The following is a 20,557-nucleotide window of genomic DNA, read 5'->3' on the forward strand; positions in this document are numbered from 1 at the left end:
TAGATTCGGGGTGCCGGTAGGGGTTTCCCTTTGGAGCAGGGCTTTGGGGGTTGGTGGAAGTCGGGGGGGGGGTGATTTAGGGGGGTGCAGCCCCCCCCCCCTCACGGCTTCCCCCCCCCCCACCGCCCGCAGAGCTGGAGGTGGGCAAGGACCAGGAGTTCACGGTGAAGGCGAAGGGCGCCGGGGGCCAGGGCAAGGTGGGCGCCAAGATCGCGGGCCCCTCGCGCAAGCCGGTGCCCTGCAAGGTGGAGCCGGGCCTGAGCGCCGAGAGCAGCCTGGTGCGCTTCATCCCCCGCGAGGAGGGGCCCTACGAGGTGGAGGTCACCTACGACGGCGTCCCCGTGCCCGGCAGCCCCTTCCCCGTCGAGGCCGTGCCCCCCACCGACCCCTCCAAGGTGGGTCTCCGTCCCCCCACCCCGGGGCTCCGCGTCGCCCCGCGGCCCGCTTTCGGGCTCTTGGGGGGGCGGCTCGGGTGATGCCATGGGGCAGGTGCCTGCTTTGGGGGGGTCCTGATGAGATGGGGGGGGGGCCGGGAATGTGTCCCCCACCCCCCTTAACACGTGTCTCTCCCTGCAGTTAGGGACCTGTTTTGGGGAGGGGGCAAGTAAGGGGGGGGCCTCAGGGGCCCCAATGAGGAGGTGGCCCTGGTGATGGGAGTCCCAAGGGTGGGGTTCCCCGGTAAGGGGGTGACCATGGCGGTGGAGGTCCCCAAGGGCTGGGGGTCCCCAATAAGAGGGTGTCTTTGGTGATGGGGGGGTCCCCAGGGACGGGGGGTCCCCAATAAGGGGATGCCCTTGGTGATGGGGGGGTCCCCAAGGGCTGGGGATCCCTGGTAAGGGGGTGACCCTGATGCTGGGGGGTCCCCAGGGACTGGGGGTCCCTGTTAAGGGGTTGACCCTGGTGATTGGGGTCTCCCCAAAGAAGGGGGGTCCCCGGTAAGCGGGTGTCCTGGTGCTGGGAGGGTCCCTGAGGGCTGGGGCTCCCCAGTAAGGGGGTGTCTTTGGTGATGGGGGTCCCCAGTAAGAGGGTGTCCCTGGTCCTGGGGGCTCCCTAGGGATTGGGGGTCCCTAATAAGGGGTTGTTCCTAGTGATGGGGGTCCTCAATAAGGGGGTGTCCCCGGTCATAGGGGTCCCTGAAGGCTAGGGTTCCCAGTAAGGGGGTCCCCCCAATGACAGGGGTTTCCAGTAAGGGGTGTCTCTGGTGATGGGAGTCCCTGGTAAGGGGGTGCCCCAATGATAGGGCTTCCTCAAGGGTGGGGTCCCCAGTAAGGGGGTGTCCCCGGTCATAGGGGTCCCTGAGGGCTAGGGCTCCCCAGTAAGGGAGTCTCCTCAATGACAGGGTCCCCAGTAAGGGGTGTCCCTGGTGCTGGGGGGGTCCTTGAGGGCTGGGGCTCCCAGTAAGGGGTGCCCAGTGATGGGGTCCCCAGTAAGGGGTGTCCCTGATGCTGGGGAGCTCCCCAGGAATTAGGGGTCCCTAATAGGGGGTTGTTCCTAGTGATGGGGGTCCCTAATAAGGGGGTGTCCTGGTCATAGGGGTCCCTCAGGGCTAGGGCTCCCCAGTAAGGGGGTCCCCCCAATGACAGGGGTCTCCAGTAAGGGGTGTCTCTGGTGATGGGAGTCCCTGGTAAGGGGGTGCCCCAATGATAGGGCTTCCCCAAGGGTGGGGTCCCCAGTAAGGGGGTGTCCCTGGTCGTAAGGGTCCCCAGTAAGGGGGTGCCCCGGTGATGGGGCTCCCCAACGAGGGCCCTGGTGGAGCCCGGGGGGCGCCGTGACCCCACACGGCGGCTCCCCCCCCCCCCACAGGTGCGCGCCTACGGGCCGGGGCTGCAGGGGGGCCTGGCGGGGGTGCCGGCCCCCTTCACCATCGACACCAAGGGTGCCGGCACGGGGGGCCTGGGGCTGACGGTGGAGGGCCCGTGCGAGGCGAAGATCGAGTGCCTGGACAACGGCGACGGCACCTGCTCCGTCTCCTACCTGCCCACCGAGCCGGGCGACTACAACATCAACATCCTCTTCGCCGGCGCCCACGTGCCGGGCTCGCCCTTCCGGGCGCCCGTGCGCGCCCCCTTCGACGCCTCTAAGGTGACGTGCTCGGGGCCCGGCCTGGAGGGCGCCACGGCGGGCCAGCCCGGCCACTTCCGCGTGGACTGCAGCCGCGCCGGCACCGCCGAGCTCACCATCGGCATCGCCTCGGAGGCGGGGGCCCGCGCCGAGGTGCGGGTGGAGGACAACGGCGACAGGCACCTACACCATCGCCTACACGCCGCTGAGCCCCGGCGTCTACACCATCACCGTGGAGTACGGCGGCCAGCCCGTGCCCCACTTCCCCAGCAAGGTCCGCGTGGAGCCCGCCGTCGACACGGCCGGCGTGAAGGTCTACGGGCCCGGCGTGGAGGGCAAGGGTGCGTCGGGGGCTGGCAGCGGTGACGGGGGGGCCGCGGCGGCCTGGGGGGCCGGGCCTGACCCCCTGCCCGCTCTGCGCCCCCCCCCCCCCCCCGCAGGCGTCTTCAGGGAGGCGGTGACGGAGTTTGATGTGGACGCCCGGGCGCTGGCCAAGAGCGGCGGCCCCCACGTGAAGACGCGCGTGTCGAACCCCTCGGGGAACGTCACCGAGACCTTCGTGGAGGACCGCGGCGACGGCACCTACCACGTGGAGTACACGCCCTACGAGGAGGGTGAGACGCTGCCGCCTCCTTCTCTTCCTCCTTCTCCTCCTCCTCCTTCTCCTCCTCTTTCTCCGGCGCCTGTCCGGCCAGTTTGGGGGGGGACACCTCAGCGTGACGCCCCCCCCCATCACCCCCCCCACCCCAGGCATGCACACGGTGGAGGTGAGCTACGCCGGCAGCCCCGTGCCCCACAGCCCCTTCCGGGTGCCCGTCACCGAGGGCTGCGACCCGGCCCGCGTCCGCGTCCACGGCCCCGGCATCCAGAGCGGCACCACCAACAAGCCCAACAAGTTCACCGTGGAGACCCGGTGAGCATTCCCCCCTCCCCCCAAAAAAATTCCTCCCTAGGGCACCCCCAAATACCTCTCCGGGTCCCCTAGCAGGCACCCAAACACCCCCCCCCGCCTTAAATCCTTCTTCCTGTATGGGAAAACACATCCTGAGCGCTCCTCCCGGTGTCCCTGTGCCCCCTGTGCCCAAACCTTTCCCCCTGTGCCTGACACCCCCTCGCTCCCCCCAAACCTGCCCTCGCTCCCCCCAAACCTGCCCTCGCTCCCCCCAAACGCTCCTTCACAGCTTGATCCTTCCCCTGCTGCCCCTCAAATCATCGCTGAACCCCAAATCCTCCTTTCCCCCCCCCAAATATCCCTTTGCCCCCCAGTTTTTTTCCTTCTAGCACCTCCAAAACCTCAATCCCCCCCCAGCACCGTTGAATCTCCCCCCCCACCAGCGCCCTGCTGCCCTCAGGGGCCGGGCGGGTTTGGGGGTGCCCGGCCTGACCCCCCCCCCCCTTTCCCCAGGGGCGCCGGCACCGGGGCCTGGGCCTGGCCGTGGAGGGACCCTCGGAGGCCAAGATGTCCTGCACGGACAACAAGGACGGGAGCTGCTCCGTGGAGTACGTGCCCTACGAGCCGGGCACCTACAGCCTCAACGTCACCTACGGCGGGCACCAGGTCCCCGGTGAGCGCCCGGGCGCGTCGGGGGGGGGGGGGCTCCTGGCGGGGGGGGGGGAGTTTGGGGCTCACGTTTGCCCCCTCCTGCCCCCAGGGAGCCCCTTCAAGGTGCCGGTGACGGACGTGGTGGACTCGTCCAAGGTGAAGTGCGCGGGGCCGGGGCTGACGCCGGGCGCCGTGCGGGCCAACGTGCCGCAGACCTTCACCGTCGACACCAGCAAGGCCGGCGTCGCCCCCTGGACGTTAAGGTCCAGGGCCCCAAAGGTGGGCGCCCCCCCCCCCCTCGCCGCGGAGAGCCGCCGTTTGGGGCGACCCCTGGGTGCCTGGGGGGGGTCTCGGGGGGTGCTGTGGGTCTTGGAGCGCCCCATGGGGTGCTATAGGGCCTTAAGGGGCACCGTGAGGGCTCAGGGGTGCTCTGTGGGATAATATAGGGGGTTTTGGGGTGCTCTGTGGGGTGCCATAGGGTCTCAAGGGGCTCTTGTGGGGTGCCATGAGGTCTCAGGGTGCCGTGTGGGATAATATAGGGGGTCTTGGGTGCTCCGTGGGGTGCTATAGGGTCTCAAGGGGCTCTTGTGGGGCGCTGTGAGGTCTCAGGGTGCTGTGTGGGATAATATAGGGGGTCTTGGGGTGCTCCGTGGGATGCTATAGGGTCTTAAGAGGCTCTTGTGGGCGCTGTGAGGTCTCAGGGTGCTGTGTGGGATAATATAGGGGGTCTTGGGGTGCTCTGTGGGGTCCTGCAGGCTCTTGGGGTGCCCATGGGGTGCTATAGGGGCAACCTGTGGGATGCTATAGGGTCTCAAGGTGCCTTGTAGGGTGTTATGGTGGGTTTCAAGGCATTCTGTGGGATGCTATAGGGTGTCTTGGGGCACCCCATAAGGTGCTATAGAGTGTCTCGGGGCAGCCTATGGGTTGCTATAGGGTCTCAGGGCACCCTATGGGGTGCTCTAGGGGGTCTCGGGCACCCCATGGGATGCTATAGGGTCTCAAGGTGCCTTGTAGGGTGTTATAGTGGGTTTCAAGGCATTCTGTGGGATGCTATAGGGTGTCTTGGGGCACCCTATAAGGTGCTATAGAGTGTCTTGGGGTAGCCTATGGGATGCTATAGGGTCTCAGGGCACCCTATGGGGTGCTCTAGGGGGTCTCGGGGCACCCCATGGGTGCTATAGGGTCTCAAGGTGCCTTGTAGGGTGTTATAGTGGGTTTCAAGGCGTTCTGTGGATGCTATAGGGTGTCTTGGGGCAACCTATGGGATGCTATAGGGTCTCAGGGTGCCCTATGGGGTGCTCTAGAGAGTCTTGGGGCAACCTGCGGGATTCTATAGGGTCTCAAGGTGCCCTGTGGGATACTATAGGGGTTTCAGGGTATTCTGTGGATGTTATGGCGTGTCTTGGGGCAACCTATGGGATGCTATAGGGTCTCAGGGTGCCCTGTGGGGTGCTCTGGAGAGTCTTGCGGCAACCTGTGGGATGCTGTAGGGTCTCAGGGCACCCTATGGGGATACTATAGGGGGTTTCAGGGCATTCTGTGGGATGTTATAGGGCGTCTTGGGGCAACCTATGGGAGGCTATAGGGTGTCAGGGCGCCCTGTTGGGTGCTCTAGGGGTCTCGGGCAACCCGTGGGATGCTGTAGGGTCACGGGGCACCCCGTGGGAGTCTATAGGGTCTTGGGGCGCCCTGGGGGGTGCTCTGGGGGGTCTCAGGGTGCCCCGTGGGATACTATAGGATCTCGAGGCACCCTGTGGGGTGCTCTAGGGGGTCACAGGGCACCCCGTGGGAGTCTATAGGGTCACAGGGCACCCCATGGGAGTCTATAGGATCTCGGGGCACCCTGTGGGTGCTCTAGGGGGTCTTGGGGTGCCCCGTGGGATACTATAGGGTCACAGGGTGCTCTGGGGGTGTGTGGGGTGCCTGCGGGGGCGCCCCTGAGCCCCCCCCCGCCCCCCCCCCCCAGGCGTGGTGGAGCCCGTGGAGGTGGCGGACGCCGGGGACGGGACACAGCGCGTCAGCTACGTGCCCTCCCGCGAGGGGCCCTACAGCATCTCCGTGCGCTACGGGGACGAGGAGGTGCCCCGCAGGTGAGCGGGGCGGCGGGGACCGAGGGGTGCGTGTGTGTGCGTGCGCACGCGTGTCGTTTTGGGGGGGCCCGGCTGACCCCCCCCCCACCACCACCCCGTTTCGGCGCAGCCCGTTCAAGGTGAAGGCGCTGCCCACCCACGACGCCAGCAAGGTGAAGGCGAGCGGCCCCGGGCTCAACACCACCGGCGTCCCCGCCAGCCTCCCCGTGGAGTTCACCATCGACGCCAAGGACGCCGGCGAGGGGCTGCTGGCCGTGCAGATCACGGTGGGGACGGCGGGGGGAAAGGACGGGAAGGAGGACGGGGAGAGGGGGAAGGAGTTGGGGACAGGGCCGTGAGCAGGGGGAAGGAGTAGGGACAGGGATGTGAGCAGGGGACAGGGCCAGGAGGAAGGAGTCGGGGATAGGGACCGGGTGACAGGGACAAGGATGGGATGGCAGGGACAGGGATGTGAGCAGGGGGACAGGGACAGGATGATGGGATAGGGACATGAGCAAGGGGACAGGGACAGGGGAAGGGGTTGGGGACAGGGATGGGGTGGCAGGGGTCAGGGACAGGGGAAGGAAGGAGTTGGGGACAGGGATGTGAGTAGGGGGACGGGTGGGGGAAGGGGTTGGGGACAGGGACAGGGTGGCAGGGGACAGGGATGGGGGGAAGGAGGACAGGGAGAGGGGGAAGGAGTTGGGGACAGGGACAGGGGAAGGGATTGGGGACAGGGATGTGAGCAGGGGACAGGGCCAGGAGGAAGGAGTTGGGGACAGGGATGTGAGTAGGGGGACAGGGACATGAGCAGGGGCACAGGGATGGGGGAAGGGGTTGGGGACAGGGAAGGGTGGCAGGGGGACGGGGAAGGGGTTGGGGACGGATGAGATGATTGGGGACAGGGGGAAGGGGTTGGGACAGGAGGGAAGGGGTTGGGGATAGGGATGTGAGTAGGGGGATTAGGAACAGGGGAAAGGAGCTGGGAACAGGGTCAGGACAGCAGAGGACGGGGGAAGGGGCTGGGGACAGGGAGGGGAGGGAGTTGGGGATAGGGATGGAATGGCAGGGAACAGGGACTGGGAGAAGGGGTTGGGGACAGGGATGTGAGTGAGGGGACAGGGACAGGAGGGAAGGGGTTGGGGACAGGGACAGGATGGCAGGGGGACAGGACAGGAGGAAGGGTTTGGAACAGGGACAGGGATAGGGGAACAGGGACAGGGAAAAGGGATAGGGAACAGGACAGGAGGGAGTTGGGGACAGGAGGAAGGGGACAAGGACAGGATGACGGGGGACAGGGCCAGGAGGAAGGGATTGGGGACAGGGTGATAGGGGACAGGGGAAGGGGTTGGGGCTGGGGACAGGAGGGAGTTGGGGACAGGAAGAACAGGACAAGGACAGGATGACAGGGGCCAGGGCCAGGAGGAAGGGGTTGGGGACAGGGATGCGAGCAGGAGGGAAGGGGTTGGGGCCGAGGACGCGAGCAGAGGTGGCCAGGGCCACCGACGTGTCCCCCCCCGCGCCGCCGCAGGACCCCGAGGGCAAGCCCAAGAAGGCGACGATCCGCGACAACCAGGACGGCACCTACACGGTGTCCTACGTGCCCGACATGACGGGCCGCTACACCATCCTCATCAAGTACGGCGGCGACGAGATCCCCTACTCGCCCTACCGCATCCGCGCCGTGCCCGCCGGCGACGCCAGCAAGTGCACCGTCACCGGTGAGCGGCGCCCCGCGGCGGGGGGCGGGCGGGGGGGGGACACACCCACGCACCCACCCACCGCCCACCCGCCCACCCGCTTGCAGCCCAGTCACCGCCGGGTGAGGGGGCCCGAACCGGGGCCGGGGGCTGGGGACGACGGGGACGAGGAAGGGGACGGCGGCGCCCGCCGCCTGTGTCTCACTGGATTTCTTGCTTCTCTGCCCACCCCACGCCCCCCCCCCCACCACCCCTCTCTCACCCCCCTTCACCCTCTTTTGCCCCCCCCACCCCACCCCGCCCCACGCTCTAGTCTCCATCGGAGGTCACGGCTTAGGTAAGCTCACGGCATGGCTCGCTTGGCGTCGGGGTGCATGCCTGACCCCCCCCTCCCCTCCCCGCACCCCGAAACCACCCTGCGGGCCGACGGGGGGGGGGGGGACACCTTCCCTGCGGTGACGCTACCGGCGGGGGGGGACGACAGCACCGGGAGCGGGGACCCCCCCCCGTCCGGGTCTAATTAGGGGGTGTCGCTCAGGCCTGTTTTAGCACCAGAGACACCCCACGGTCTCCTCTAAACAACCCCCCCCCTTTAATTTAATTAGATAATAATTAAGTGGTTAATTGGGGGGGGGTCCAGGCTCAGGGCAGGGGGGTCTCCCCCGCGTTTCGAGGTGGGGCAGCGGGGAGCCCCTCCCCGGTAAGGTCACTGCTGGGCACGCGTCTGGGGGGGGGTGCGGGGGGGGTGTTTCTGCATGTCCTCGGCGCCTCCTGACTTACTCTCCTCCCCGTGGCATGGCATGAGTTTCCCCGTGCTCAGCCCGCCGGGGAGGGGCGGGTTGTTCTTACGGCATCTAGGTGGGGGGGGGTCGTTCGGACCCCCCAGCCGCAGCCGCGCTACCCAGGGGTGGCGACGGAGGCCAGCAGCGAATTCGGGGGGGGGGGGATGCACGAGCTCCCCCGTGGGGCCTCCGGAAGCCCCGGTGGGTTTGGGGGGGGAGGTGGGGGAGCGGCGGCGCGGCGTAGTCACCCCCCCGCCCTCCCCCGGGGCAGGGGCAGGCATCGGCCCCACCATCCAGATCGGCGAGGAGACGGTGATCACGGTGGACGCCAAGGCGGCGGGCAAGGGCAAGGTGACGTGCACCGTGTGCACGCCCGACGGCTCCGAGGCCGACGTGGACGTGGTGGAGAACGCCGACGGCACCTTCGACATCTTCTACACCGCCCCCCAGCCCGGGAAGTACGTCATCTGCGTGCGCTTCGGGGGCGAGCACATCCCCAACAGCCCCTTCCAGGTCATGGTGAGCGCACGGGGGGGTCGGATTTGGGAGGGGGGGGGTGAGGGGGTCGCGCCAGGCTCCCCGCTAACGAGCTCGTTCGCGCAGGCCACCGACCGCCCGCTGCTGGGCGTCAACGGGCTGGACATGGCCGGGCTGCGCCCCTTCGACCTCGTCATCCCCTTCACCATCAAGAAGGGCGAGATCACGGGTGAGATGCGGGGCGGGGGGGGGACACCAGGCGCCCCGAAATGTCCCAGCTCCTCCCCGGGGGGACCCGAGCAGCCAAAGTCCTCCTGGGGGTCCCCAAAATCCTCCTGGGGGTTCCCAACGTCCTTCTAGACCGGGGTGTCCAAAGACTGAGCTCCCCCAGGGAGTCCCCGAGGGGTTTAGGGATCTGTATTGGGGTCCCTAGCCCCCCCCAAGTCCCTTTGGGGGGTCCCTAGGCCAGCCAGGGTCCTCTTTGGGGGTTCTCAGAGCCTTCCTGGGGGGAGCCCCAAGTTATAGGGGGTCCCTAGAGCCCCTCCCAGGTCTTCCTCGGGGGTCCCCAGAGCCTCTTGGGGTCCTCCTAGGGGGTCCTCAGGTCCTCCTGTGGGTCCCCAGAATAGCTGGGTCCTCCCAGGGGATCCCCAAGGCAGCCGAGGTCCTCCTAGGGGGTCCCCAGAGCCTCTTTGGGTCCTCCTGGAGGGTCTTCAGGTCCTCCTGTGGGTCGCTAGAATAGCCAGGTCCTCCTAGGGGGTCCCCAAGGCAGCCGAGGTCCTCCCAGGGGGTCCCCAGAGCCCCCCAGGTCCTCCCAGAGCCCCCCAGGTCCTCCCTGGGGGTCCCCAAGGCAGCCGATGTCCTCCCAGGGGTCCCCAGAGCCTCTTGGGGTCCTCCTAGGGGGTCCTCAGGTCCTCCCAAGGGGTCCCCAGAGCCCCCCAGGTCCTCCCAGGGGGTCCCCAATACAGCCAAGGTCCCTCCCAGGGGGTCCCCAGAGCCCCCCAGGTCCTCCCAGAGCCCCCCAGGTCCTCCCTGGGGGTCCCTAATACAGCCAAGGTCCTTCCAGGGGGTCCCCAGAGCTCCCCAGGTCCTCCCTGGGGGTCCCCAATACAGCCAAGGTCCTTCCAGGGGGTCCCCAGAGCCCCCCAGGTCCTCCCTCGGGATCCCCAATACAGCCAAGGTCCTTCCAGGGGGTCCCCAGAGCTCCCCAGGTCCTCCCTGGGGGTCCTCAGGTCCTCCTGGGGGTCCCCAAAGTAGCTGGGTCCTCCCAGGGGGTCCCCAAGGCAGCCCAGGTCCTCCTAGGGGAGTCCCCAGAGCCCCTTAAGTCCTCCCCGGGGGTCTTCAGGTCCTCCCAGGGGTCCCCAAAATAGCCAGGGGGTCCCTAGAGCCCCCCCAAGTCCTCCCGGGGGGTCCCTATGGGGTGCTGGCTCCCCAGGCCATGGGGGGGGGGGCGGTGTTCTCCCCCCCGCCCCGGCCCCAGCTCCCCTCTTCCCCCCCAGGCGAGGTGCGGATGCCCTCGGGGAAGGTGGCGAAGCCGGACATCACGGACAACAAGGACGGGACGGTGACGGTGCGCTTCGCCCCCACCGAGGCCGGCCTGCACGAGATGGACATCCGCTACGAGAACATGCACATCCCAGGTGAGGTGGGGGGGGGTCGCCGTGGTTCCCCCCGCCCCGGGCTCGGAGGGGGGGTGTCCTCGTGACACCCTGCACCCCCCCCGTGACACCCTTTCCCCCCCCAACCCCAGGCAGCCCGCTGCAGTTCTACGTGGACTACGTGAACAGCGGCCACGTCACGGCCTACGGCCCCGGCCTCATCCACGGCACCGTCAACAAGCCCGCCACCTTCACCGTCAACACCAAGGACGCCGGCGAGGGTGAGCGCAGCGGCGCGGCGGCCTCTCCCGGACGCCCGGGTCCTCCCCGGTGCCCGCGGGGACCCCCTTGACCCCCACCCCTCTCCCCGCTTCCAGGTGGGCTCTCGCTGGCCGTGGAGGGACCCTCCAAGGCGGAGATCAGCTGCACCGACAACCAGGACGGATCGTGCAGCGTCTCCTACCTGCCCGTGCTGCCCGGCGACTACAGCATCGTGGTCAAGTACAACGACAAGCACATCCCGGGCAGCCCCTTCACCGCCCGCATCACCGGTACGGGGGGCTGGGGGGGGCCCCTGCGTCACCGCTACGGGGGGTCAGAGGGGGTCTGGGGGGCCCCTTCGCCATCTGTGTCACCAAAATGGGGAGGTTTGGGGGGTCATAGGGGTCCTGGGGGGCCCCTTCACCATCTGTATCACCAAAATGGGGAGGTTTGGGGGGTCATAGGGGTCCTGGGGGGCCCCTTTACCACCTGTATCACTAATACAGGGAGGTTTGGGGTGTCAGAGGGGTCTTGGGGAGCCCCTTCACCGCCCACATCACTGGTACGGGGGGCTGGGGGGGCCCTGCGTCGCCACTACGGGAGGGCTCTGGGTGTCAGAGGGGGTCTGGGAGGCCCCTTTACTGCTTCTGTCACCAATATGGGGAGATTTGGGGTGTCAGAGGGGGTCTGGGGGGCCCCTTCACCACCTGTATCACTAATACAGGGGGGTTTGGGGTGTCAGAGGGGTCTTGGGGGGCCCCTTCACCACCTGTATCGCTAATACAGGGGGTTTGGGGTGTCAGAGGGGTCCTGGGGGGCCCCTTCACTGCCTATATCGGTGGTACAGGAGGTTTTGGGGTGTCTTGGGGGGCTGCTGTATTGCCTGCCTCACTGATAGGGGGTCCTGGGGGGGGGGCTCTGGGGCTCCTGGGGGTGCCCAAAGGTGCTCCGGGGGGCCCCAGGGACCACCTGAGGGTCCCCAGGTCGGTCCAGGGGGTGCCCCCCTCCCCCCGAAACCCCGCTAACCCGCCCCGCCCCCCCCGCAGGCGACGACAGCCTGCGCCTGTCGCACCTCAAGGTGGGCACCTCGGCCGACATCCCGCTGGACATCGGCGAGACGGACCTGAGCCAGCTCACGGCCACCGTCACCTCGCCCTCGGGCCGCGAGGAGCCCTGCCAGCTCAAGCGCCTGCGCAACGGCCACGTCGGTGAGCCGCAGGGGGACGCGGGGTGGGGGACGCAACGCGCATTGGGGGACGCCGCTGACCCGTCCCCGTCCCCCTCCGTGCGCAGGCATCTCCTTCGTGCCGCAGGAGGTGGGCGAGCACCTGGTGCACATCTCGCGCGGCGGGAAGCCGCTGGCCCGCAGCCCCGTGGCCGTCACCATCAGCCAGGCCGAGCTGGGCGACGCCAGCCGGGTGCGCGTGGCCGGGCCCGGCCTGCGCGAGGGCCGCACCTTCGAGCCGGCTCACTTCACCATCGACACCCGCGACGCCGGTACGCCCGGACGCCTGGGTCCCTGGCGGGGGGAGCCGGGACGTTTGGGGTGGAGCGGGAACCCCTGAACATCACACAGGGTGGATCGAGGCTCCCCGGGGGGTGGAGCGGGGGGGGTTCCCCCAGACACCTGGATCCCTGGGGGTGGAGTGGGGGCTCCCCCAGACGCCTGGGTCCCTGGGGGTGCAGCGGGGGGGGCCCCCCCGGACGCCTGGGCCCCCCCCGGACACCTGGGTCCCGTTGGCAGGCTACGGGGGGCTCAGCCTGTCCATCGAGGGCCCCAGCAAGGTGGACATCACCACGGAGGAGCTGGAGGACGGCACCTGCCGCGTCTCCTACTGCCCCACCGAGCCCGGCAACTACATCATCTCCGTGAAGTTTGGCGACCAACATGTCCCCGGTGGGCGCGGGGGGGGGAACTGGGAGCACTGGGGGGATGTACTGGGGCTGTCGGGGGGAACTGGGAGCACTGAGGCAGGATATGGGGCCAAACGGAGGCACTGGGGAGGACTGGGGGCACTGGGGGAGCCACTGCGGGCAAACGGGGGTGGCCGGGGAGGAACTGGGATTGCTGGGGGAACAGGGGTTACTGGGAGGGAACTGGGGGCACTGGGAGGGCCTGCTGTGGGCAAATAGGGGCAGCCGGGGAGGAACTGGGATCGCTGGGGGGGATTACTGGGGGAACAGGGGGTACTGGGAGGGAACAGGAGGTACTGGGAGAGTCTGCTGTGGGTGAGCTGGGGTAACTGGGAGGAGCTGCAGTTGCTGGGGGGGATTACTGGGGGAACTGGGGTTGCTAAGAGGGAACTGGGGTTACTGGGAGGGAACTGGGGGCGCTGGGAAAGCGTTCTTGGGGAATCAAGGTTACTGGGGGGCAACTGGGATGCCGGGGGGGAGCCGGGGGTACTGGCTGCTCCCAACAGCTCTTTTGGGGGGATCAGAGAGGTTTGGGGGTGCAGCAGGAGCTGGGGGGCTTTGGGGTCCCCCGGGGAGGGGGTGGGGGTCCTGGGGGGGGCCGCCCTGACCCCCCCCCCCCCCCGGGCCCTGCAGGGAGCCCCTTCTCGGTGAAGGTGACGGGCGAGGGCCGGGTGAAGGAGAGCATCACGCGCCGGCGCCGGGCCCCCCCCGAGGCCAGCGTGGGCACCGCCTGCGACCTCAGCCTCAAGATGCCGGGTGAGAGCGGGGACGGGGGGGTCCCGGGGGGGTCTTTACAGGTCCTAAGTGTTCTGGGAGGTCCCTGCGGGGGGTCTTGGGTGGCTCAGAAGGTCTTGGGGGTCCCAGGAGGTTCTTGAGTGGCTCAGAAGGTCTTGGGGGTCCCGGGAGGTTCTTGGGTGGCCCAGAAGGTTTTGGGGGGTCCCAGGAGGTTCTTGAGTGGCCCAGAAGGTCTTGGGGGGTCCCAGGAGGTTCTTGAGTGGCCCAGAAGGTCTTGGGGGGTCCCAGGAGGTTCTTGAGTGGCCCAGAAGGTCTTGGGGGTCCCAGGAGGTTCTTGGGTGGCTCAGAAGGTCTTGGGGGTCCCAGGAGGTTCTTGGGTGGCTCAGAAGGTCTTGGGGGTCCCAGGAGGTTCTTGGAGCATCTCAGGAGGCTTCTGGGGGGTTTGGGTGGGACCTGAGGGAGGGAATAGGACAGGGACAGGGTCTATGGGGCCCGCGGGGACCCATTGGAGGTCCCTGAGGACACGTGGGGGGACCCCAAGGACAGGTTGGGGGCCTGTGGGGACCTCGAGGGGGTGGGGGAAGATGGGGCGAAGGCCTGGGGGTCCATGGGGACGTATAGGGGGTGCACAAACAGCCAGGATGAGGTCTGCAGGGACCCCAGGGACATGTGGGGGGTCCTCGGGGAGCCCGGCGCGCGTCGGGACCCCCCCCCCGTGACCCGCCTCCCCGCAGAGCTGAGCCCCCACGACGTGACGGCAGTGGTGACGGGCCCCTCGGGCCAGGCGGTGGCGGCCCAGGTGCTGGAGGGCGACGGCGGCGCCTACTGCATCCGCTTCGTGCCCGCCGAGACAGGCGTCCACTCGGTCAGCGTCAAGGACCGGGGGCAGCACGTGCCCGGCAGCCCCTTCCAGTTCACCGTGGGGCCCCTGGGCGAGGGGGGCGCCCACAAGGTCCGCGCCGGCGGCCCCGGCCTCGAGCGGGCCGAGGCCGGAGTGCCAGGTGAGCGGCGGCGCCCCGAAACCCACCCGGAGCTTCTCAAACTCGGCCGGGGAGCCTTGAACCTGCTTTGGGCGTCCCAGAACCTGCCCCGAGTTCCCTGAGCCCTTCTAGGGCACCTGGAGCTGCCTGAGGTGCCCCCAAAACCTACCTAGAGCTCCCCCAAACCCCTCTAGGGCACCTGGAGCTGCTTGAGGCACCCCAAAACCCACCTAGAGCTCCCCCAAACCCCTCTAGGGCACCTGGAACTGCTTGAGGCACCCAAAACCCACCTAGAGCTCCCGAAAACCCCCTTGGGGCTGCCCAAACCCCTCTAGGGCACCTAGAGCTGCCTGAGGTGCCCCAAAACCCACCTAGAGCTCCCCAAAATCGCCTTGGGGCTGCACCAACCCCTCAAGAACACCTGGATCTGCCTGAGGTGCCCCCCAAACCCCTCTAGGGTACCTGGAGCTGCCTGAGGTGCCCCCAAACCCACCTAGAGCTCCCGAAAACCCCCTTGGGGCTGCCCAAGCACAGCTTAGGGCTTCTGAGTCTGCTTGAGGCACCCCAAAACCTAGATAGGGCTTCCCAAACCCCTCTAGGGCACCTGGAGCTGCCTGAGGTGCCCCCAAACCCACCCAGAGCTCCCCAAAACCCCCTTGGGGCTGCCCAAACACAGCTTAGGGCTCCTGAGTCTGCTTGAGGCACCCCAAAACCTACATAGGGCTCCCCAAAGTTCACTTTGGGCTGCCCAAACCCAGCTGGGGCACCTGACTCTGCCTAAGGTGCCTCCAAACCCACCCAGAGCTCCCCAAAACACCCCTTGGGGCTGCCCAAACCTAGGCAGGGCTCCTGAATCCTCTTCAAGCACCCCAAAACCCAACTAGGGCTCCCCAAAACTGGCTTTTCACCCCGTCCCCGCTCCCCCCCCCCTTACAGCCGAATTCAGCATCTGGACGCGGGAGGCGGGCGCCGGGGGCCTCTCCATCGCCGTCGAGGGGCCCAGCAAGGCCGAGATCGCCTTCGAGGACCGCAAGGACGGCTCCTGCGGGGTCTCCTACGTCGTCCAGGAGCCCGGTACGGTGGTGGGGGGGGTGTTTTGGGGGGTGTCGCGGGGCTCTAAAAGAGCAGTAACGGGGTTGGGCCCCCCCCGCCAATGCCGTCACCGTCCCTACAGGCGACTACGAGGTGTCGGTGAAGTTCAACGAGGAGCACATCCCCGACAGCCCCTTCGTGGTGACGGCCGCGGCCCCCTGCGACGCCGCCCGGCGCCTCACTGTTTCTAGCCTTCAGGTGACGGCACCGGGAGAAACCCCCCCACACCTCGTAAACCCCCCCCGGCTGGGCCACGGGCCGGGCACGCGCAGGGGCCGGGGGCTCCGGGCGGCTTTTGGGGGTCTCTAGAGAGATTTTGAGGGTATCTAGAGGGGGTTCGAGTGAGAGTTTGGAGGAGTATGGAAGGGCTGCGGGGCTCTAGGAGGGCTTTGGTGAGGTTTGGGGGGCATCTAGGGGGGCTGCGTAGCTCTAGGGGGCTTTAGTGAGGTTTTGGGGGTGTCCAGGGGGGGCTGCAGTACTCAAGGGGGTCTAGAGAGATTTTTGGGGGCATCTAGAGGGGTTGAAGGGGTTTTAATGAGAGTTTGGAGGTCTCTAGAGGGGCTGCAGGGCTTATGGGGGTCTTCAGTGAGGTTTTGGGGGTGTCTAGGGGGGCTGCAGGGCTCAAGGAGGTCCTTAGTGAGGTTTTGGGGGTGCCTAGAAGGGCTGCAGAGCTCAAGGGGTTCTTCAGTGAGGTTTTGGGGGTGTCTAGGGGGCTGCAGGGCTCAAGGAGGTCCTTAGTGAGGTTTTGGGGGTGTCTGGAGGGGCTGAAGGGGGTTTTGGGGGGTCTCTAGAGGGGCTGTGTAGCTCTAGGGTGGCTTTAGTGAGGTTTTGGGGGTGTCTAGAGAGATTTTGGGGGTGTCTAGAGGGGCATCAGGGGGTTTGGGGGGCTTGTGGGGCACCTGTGTGTCTCCAGGGGTCTTTAGGGGAGTTTGGGGGGGGTCTGTAGCTCTCTAGGGAGCCGTTTTGGGGAGTCTGCGAAGGTCTAGAGGGATTTTGGGGTCCCTGCGCTGGCCCAGGCGGCCCGGTGTGTCCCCCAGCCGTCCCGGGGGGCCCCGGGGGTCTTCTCTCGTGTCTCTTTTAAAGGCTATTAACAGCCCCCCCCCCCCTCGGGGGGGCGACCTCGGGGCCCAGACGGGCCTTAACGGGAGAGAACGGCCCCCCCAAACCCCCCCCAGCACCCCCAAACCCCGGGGACGCCAGGGCCCCCCGTTCTCTCCCGTTAAGCTCTCTGGCCCCCCAAAAGGTAAGTGGGGCACTGGGTAGGGGATGGGGGGGTTCCCCTGACACCCCCAAATCCTTCCCGGGCCCTGGGGGGGGCACACAGCACCCCCAAATCGGAGGGGGGGGGATTCCCCAGCCCCCTAAATCCTTCCCTGCCTCTGGGGAACCCCTGAAATCGGGGGGGGTTGGTTAAAACCCTTCCCCCGAGGCAAAGGTTTTGGGGTGGGGATCCCCCCTCTGGTGTGATTTTGGGGGTCTGGTTCCCCCCCACCCCAGGGTCGTTTTGGGGTACGATTTCCCCCTTCCCCGGGGGGGGATCTTGGGGTGCAGATCCCCCCCGGGGTTGTTTTGGGGTGCGAGGTTCCCCCTCCGGGGTTATTCGGGCTCTTGATCACGCCAGGGTTGTTTGGGGTGGGGGATTCGGGGGGCAAAAGCCCCCGGGGTTATTCAGGGTGGGGATTTTGGGTGCGAATGACCCCCAGGGATATTCAAGGTGAGGATTTAGGGGTGCAGATGCCCCCTGGGGCTATTTGGGGGAGGCTTTGGGGTGCAGGTGCCCCCCAGGTTTCTTCAGGAGGAACATTTTGGGTGTTAAACCCCCCAAATAACCACAGGGTTATTTGGGGTGAGAATTTTGGGGTGCTGATCCCCCCTGGGGTTATTTGGGGTGAGGTTTTGGGGGCGCTAATCCCCCCCAGGGTTATTTGGGGTACAGTTTTGGGGTCCAGATGCCCCCCGGCTTTATTTGGGAGGAACATTCTGGGGTATTAATCCCCCAGGGTTATTTGGGGCAAAGTTTGGGGGTGTTAATCCCCCCCGGGGTTATTTAAGGCACGGTTTTGGGGGCGCTAGTCCCCCCCAGGGTTATTTGGGGTGAGGTTTTGGGGTGCTAGTCCCCCCCGGGGTTATTTGGGGTGAAGTTTGGGGGCAGTAATCCCCCCGGGGTTATTTAAGGCATGGTTTTGGGGGTGCTAATCCCCCCGGGGTTATTTAAGGCACAGTTTTGGGGGCACTAGTCCCCCCCCAGGATTATTTGGGTGAGGTTTTGGGGGTGCTAATCCCCCTGGGGTTATTTAAGGCACATTTTTGGGGGTGCTAGTCCCCCCCGGGGTTATTTGGGGTAAGGTTTTGGGGGTGCTAATCCCCCCCGGGTTTTTTTGGGGTGAGGTTTTGGGGGTGCTAATCCCCCCTGGGGTTATTTGGGGTGAAGTTTGGGGCATTAATCTCTCCCGGGGTTATTTAAGGCATGGTTTTGGGGGCGCTAGTCCCCCTGGGGTTATTCGGGGTGAGGTTTTGGGGGCGCTAATCCCCCTGGGGTTATTCAGGGTGAGGTTTTGGGGGTGCTAATCCCCCCCAGAGTTATTTGGGGTGAGGTTTTGGGGTGCAGCTGCCCCCCCCCAAGGCTTTTCAAGACGACCATTTCCAGGCGTTAATCACCCCGGCATCATTCCGAGGGTGCAACCCCCCCCCGGGGTGGGTGTTTCAGGTATGAGGGGGGGGGGGTCAGGATGGGGGTCCCCCGGTCCCTGGGTGCCCCCGGGTTGGGGGGGGCTCCCCCCCCCCGCTAACGTCTCCGCCCCCCCCAGGAGTCGGGGCTGAAGGTGCACCAGCCGGCCTCCTTCGCCGTCAGCCTCAACGGGGCCAAGGGGGTGCTGGACGCCAAGGTGCACAGCCCCTCGGGGGCCCTCGAGGAGTGCCACATCACCGAGGTCACCGAAGGTGAGGGGGCCCAGGCGTCCGGGCGACGCCCTCCCCCCCCCCCCCGGGGCCCGGGCGGCCGGCGATGAGGGGGGGGCCCAGGCGTCCGGGGGCCTCCCGCCCTCCCCGAGGACCCAGGCGTCCCGGCTCCCTCCCGGCAGCGCGGTGAGCTCGTTCCTGCTAGAGGAGGGGGGGGAAAGGCCGGGGGGGGGCGCTGGGTTTTGGGGGAGCTGGGGGGGTCACCCCCTTTTCGGGGGGCCCCCCTGACCCCGTCGGCTCGGTTTCAGAGCCCCCCCACACTTGGAGGGGGGGAATTTGGGGAGTCTCCCTGGCCTCAGTGTAGGGTATTTTGGGATCCTCTGCCCAAATTCCTCCAATCCCAGTCTGGGGGGGGGCCTGGCTGACCCTGCTGGGCACATTTTGGGGCCCCCCCTGCTTTCTGGGGGTGACCCTGGTGATTTTGGGATGCCCCACGCACCCGAATCTTTTTGGGGGGGGGGTCCAGGAGGTTTGGGGCACCCTTTGAGCCTCAGGGGTGCCCGGCGGTGGCCGCGCTCACCCCGCGGGGCCCCTCTAGGATTTGCTGGGGGATTTTCAGGCTGGGTGTTGTTTATTTTGGGGGGGGGTCGCGGCGGGTTTGGGGGCCCCCCGCTGACCCCCATCGCCCCCCCCCCCCGCCCCCCGTCCCCCCAGACAAATTTGCCGTGCGGTTCATCCCGCGGGAGAACGGCGTCTACTCCATCGACGTCAAGTTCGACGGCTCGCACATCCCCGGCAGCCCCTTCAAGGTGCGGGTGGGCGAGCCGGGCCAGGCCGGCGACCCCGGCCTCGTCTCCGCCTACGGCCCCGGCCTCGAGGGCGGCACCACCGGTACGTGTACGTGTGTGTGTTTGGGGGGGCCCCTATAGGGCTGGGGGGGTGGCCCCTATGGGGTCCGACAGGGCCCTTATGGGGTGCGGGGCGGGGGGACGCCGGGGCAGGCGGGCGCCTCCGGCTTCGTCTCCGCCTGCGGCCTCGGGGCGGGGGCAACGCGGGTAGGTCCTGGGAGCAGGGGGGTCCTATAGGGTCCTACAGAGCCCCTATGGGGGCCCTACAGTGTTCTATAGGCCCCTATGGGGTCAGGGGGGACCCTACAGGGCCCTTATGGGGTCGTAGAGGATCCTGTGTGGCCCTACAGGACCCTTATGGGATTGTGGGGAAGGGTCTTGTGGGGTCCTACAGGACCTTTATAGGGTTATGGGGCACTCTATGGGGTCCTGCAGGCCCCTGTGGGGTCGGGGGGGGCCCTACAGTCTTCTATAGGCCCCTGTGGGGTCTTAGGGGATCCTGTGTGGCCCTACAGGGCCCTTATGGGATCATGGTGGGGGGGGGATTGTGGGGTCCTACAGGATCATGGGGGGGACGCTATGATGTTGGGGGACCCTGTGGGGTCCTATAGGGCCCTATGGGGCTGTAGGCATCCTTATGGGGTTGGCAGGGGGAGGCCTACAGTGTCCTGCAAGCCCCTATGGAGTCTTAGGGGCCCCTATGGGGTCCTAGGGGTCTTTGTGGGGTTGGGGGGCCCTGTGGGGTCTTATAGAGCCCTTACAGGGTCATAGGGGACCCTATGGGGTCCTGCGGGGCCCCTATGGAGTCAGGGAGGCCCTACAGCATCCCACAGCTCCCTGTGGGGTCCCACAGGGTCCTATGGCGTCCTGGAGAGCCTTGTGGGGTTGGGGGCCCTATGGGAGTCATAGGGGGCCCTATGGGGTCCTATAGGGCTCTCCAGGGTCATAAGGGCCCCCATGGGATCCTGCAGGCCCCTATGGGGTTGGGGAGGACCCTACAGCATCCTGCAGGCCCCTATGGGGTCCTGGAGAACCTTATGGGCTTGGGGAGGGGGGGGGGGTCCTATGGAGTCGTAGGAGACCCAGTGGTGTCAGGGAGTCCTACGGAGTGACAGGGGCCCCTATGGGGTCGGGGGAGGGGGGGCCCTATAGCATCCTATAGGTCCCCGTGGGTTGTGGGGGGGAAGGGGGCCCTGCAGAGTCCAACAGGCTCCCGGTGGGTCACAAGAGATGCTACGGGGTCGGGGCCAGGGGAGGGGGGCATGAGCTGCAGTGGTGTCACGCGCCCCACAGCGTCATGTGCCCCCTGGTGACATGCGCCCCACGGTGTCACCTGCCCCACGGCGTCGTGTCCCCCCCGCCCCCCCAGGCTCGCCGGCGGAGTTTGTGGTGAACACGGCCAAGGCGGGCCCCGGGGCGCTGGCCGTCACCATCGACGGCCCCTCCAAGGTGAAGATGGAGTGCCGCGAGTGCCCCGAGGGCTACCGCGTCACCTACACCCCCCTGGCCCCCGGCAGCTACCTCATCGCCGTCAAGTTCGGGGGGCCCCACCACATCGCCGGCAGCCCCTTCAAGGCCAAGATCACCGGTGGGGGGCCGCGA

The 20,557-nt window shown here is 67.2% G+C and overlaps 1 protein-coding gene across 1 annotated transcript; it reads left to right on the plus strand.

The window, feature by feature from the left end:
• Positions 1 to 132: 132 nt before the first annotated feature.
• Positions 133 to 20,554, plus strand: FLNA (filamin A; the record flags this gene model as incomplete). Its single annotated transcript, XM_067315112.1, is given in 28 exon segments — positions 133 to 395; positions 1,804 to 2,238; positions 2,240 to 2,402; positions 2,502 to 2,675; positions 2,812 to 2,974; positions 3,467 to 3,477; positions 3,480 to 3,626; positions 3,714 to 3,851; positions 3,854 to 3,883; positions 5,571 to 5,694; positions 5,804 to 5,960; positions 7,205 to 7,394; positions 7,687 to 7,710; positions 8,427 to 8,674; positions 8,759 to 8,861; positions 10,129 to 10,269; positions 10,380 to 10,508; positions 10,605 to 10,778; positions 11,535 to 11,696; positions 11,782 to 11,985; positions 12,233 to 12,385; positions 13,036 to 13,158; positions 13,872 to 14,138; positions 15,054 to 15,191; positions 15,292 to 15,407; positions 18,017 to 18,149; positions 18,822 to 18,998; positions 20,325 to 20,554. Coding segments are annotated over 28 exon segments (4,517 nt in total), but the record flags the coding sequence as incomplete, so codon positions are not given.
• Positions 20,555 to 20,557: the final 3 nt, after the last annotated feature.

Source organism: Apteryx mantelli, chromosome 41, assembly GCF_036417845.1.
Source record: "Apteryx mantelli isolate bAptMan1 chromosome 41, bAptMan1.hap1, whole genome shotgun sequence".
In the NCBI taxonomy this organism is placed as follows: Eukaryota; Metazoa; Chordata; class Aves; order Apterygiformes; family Apterygidae; genus Apteryx; species Apteryx mantelli.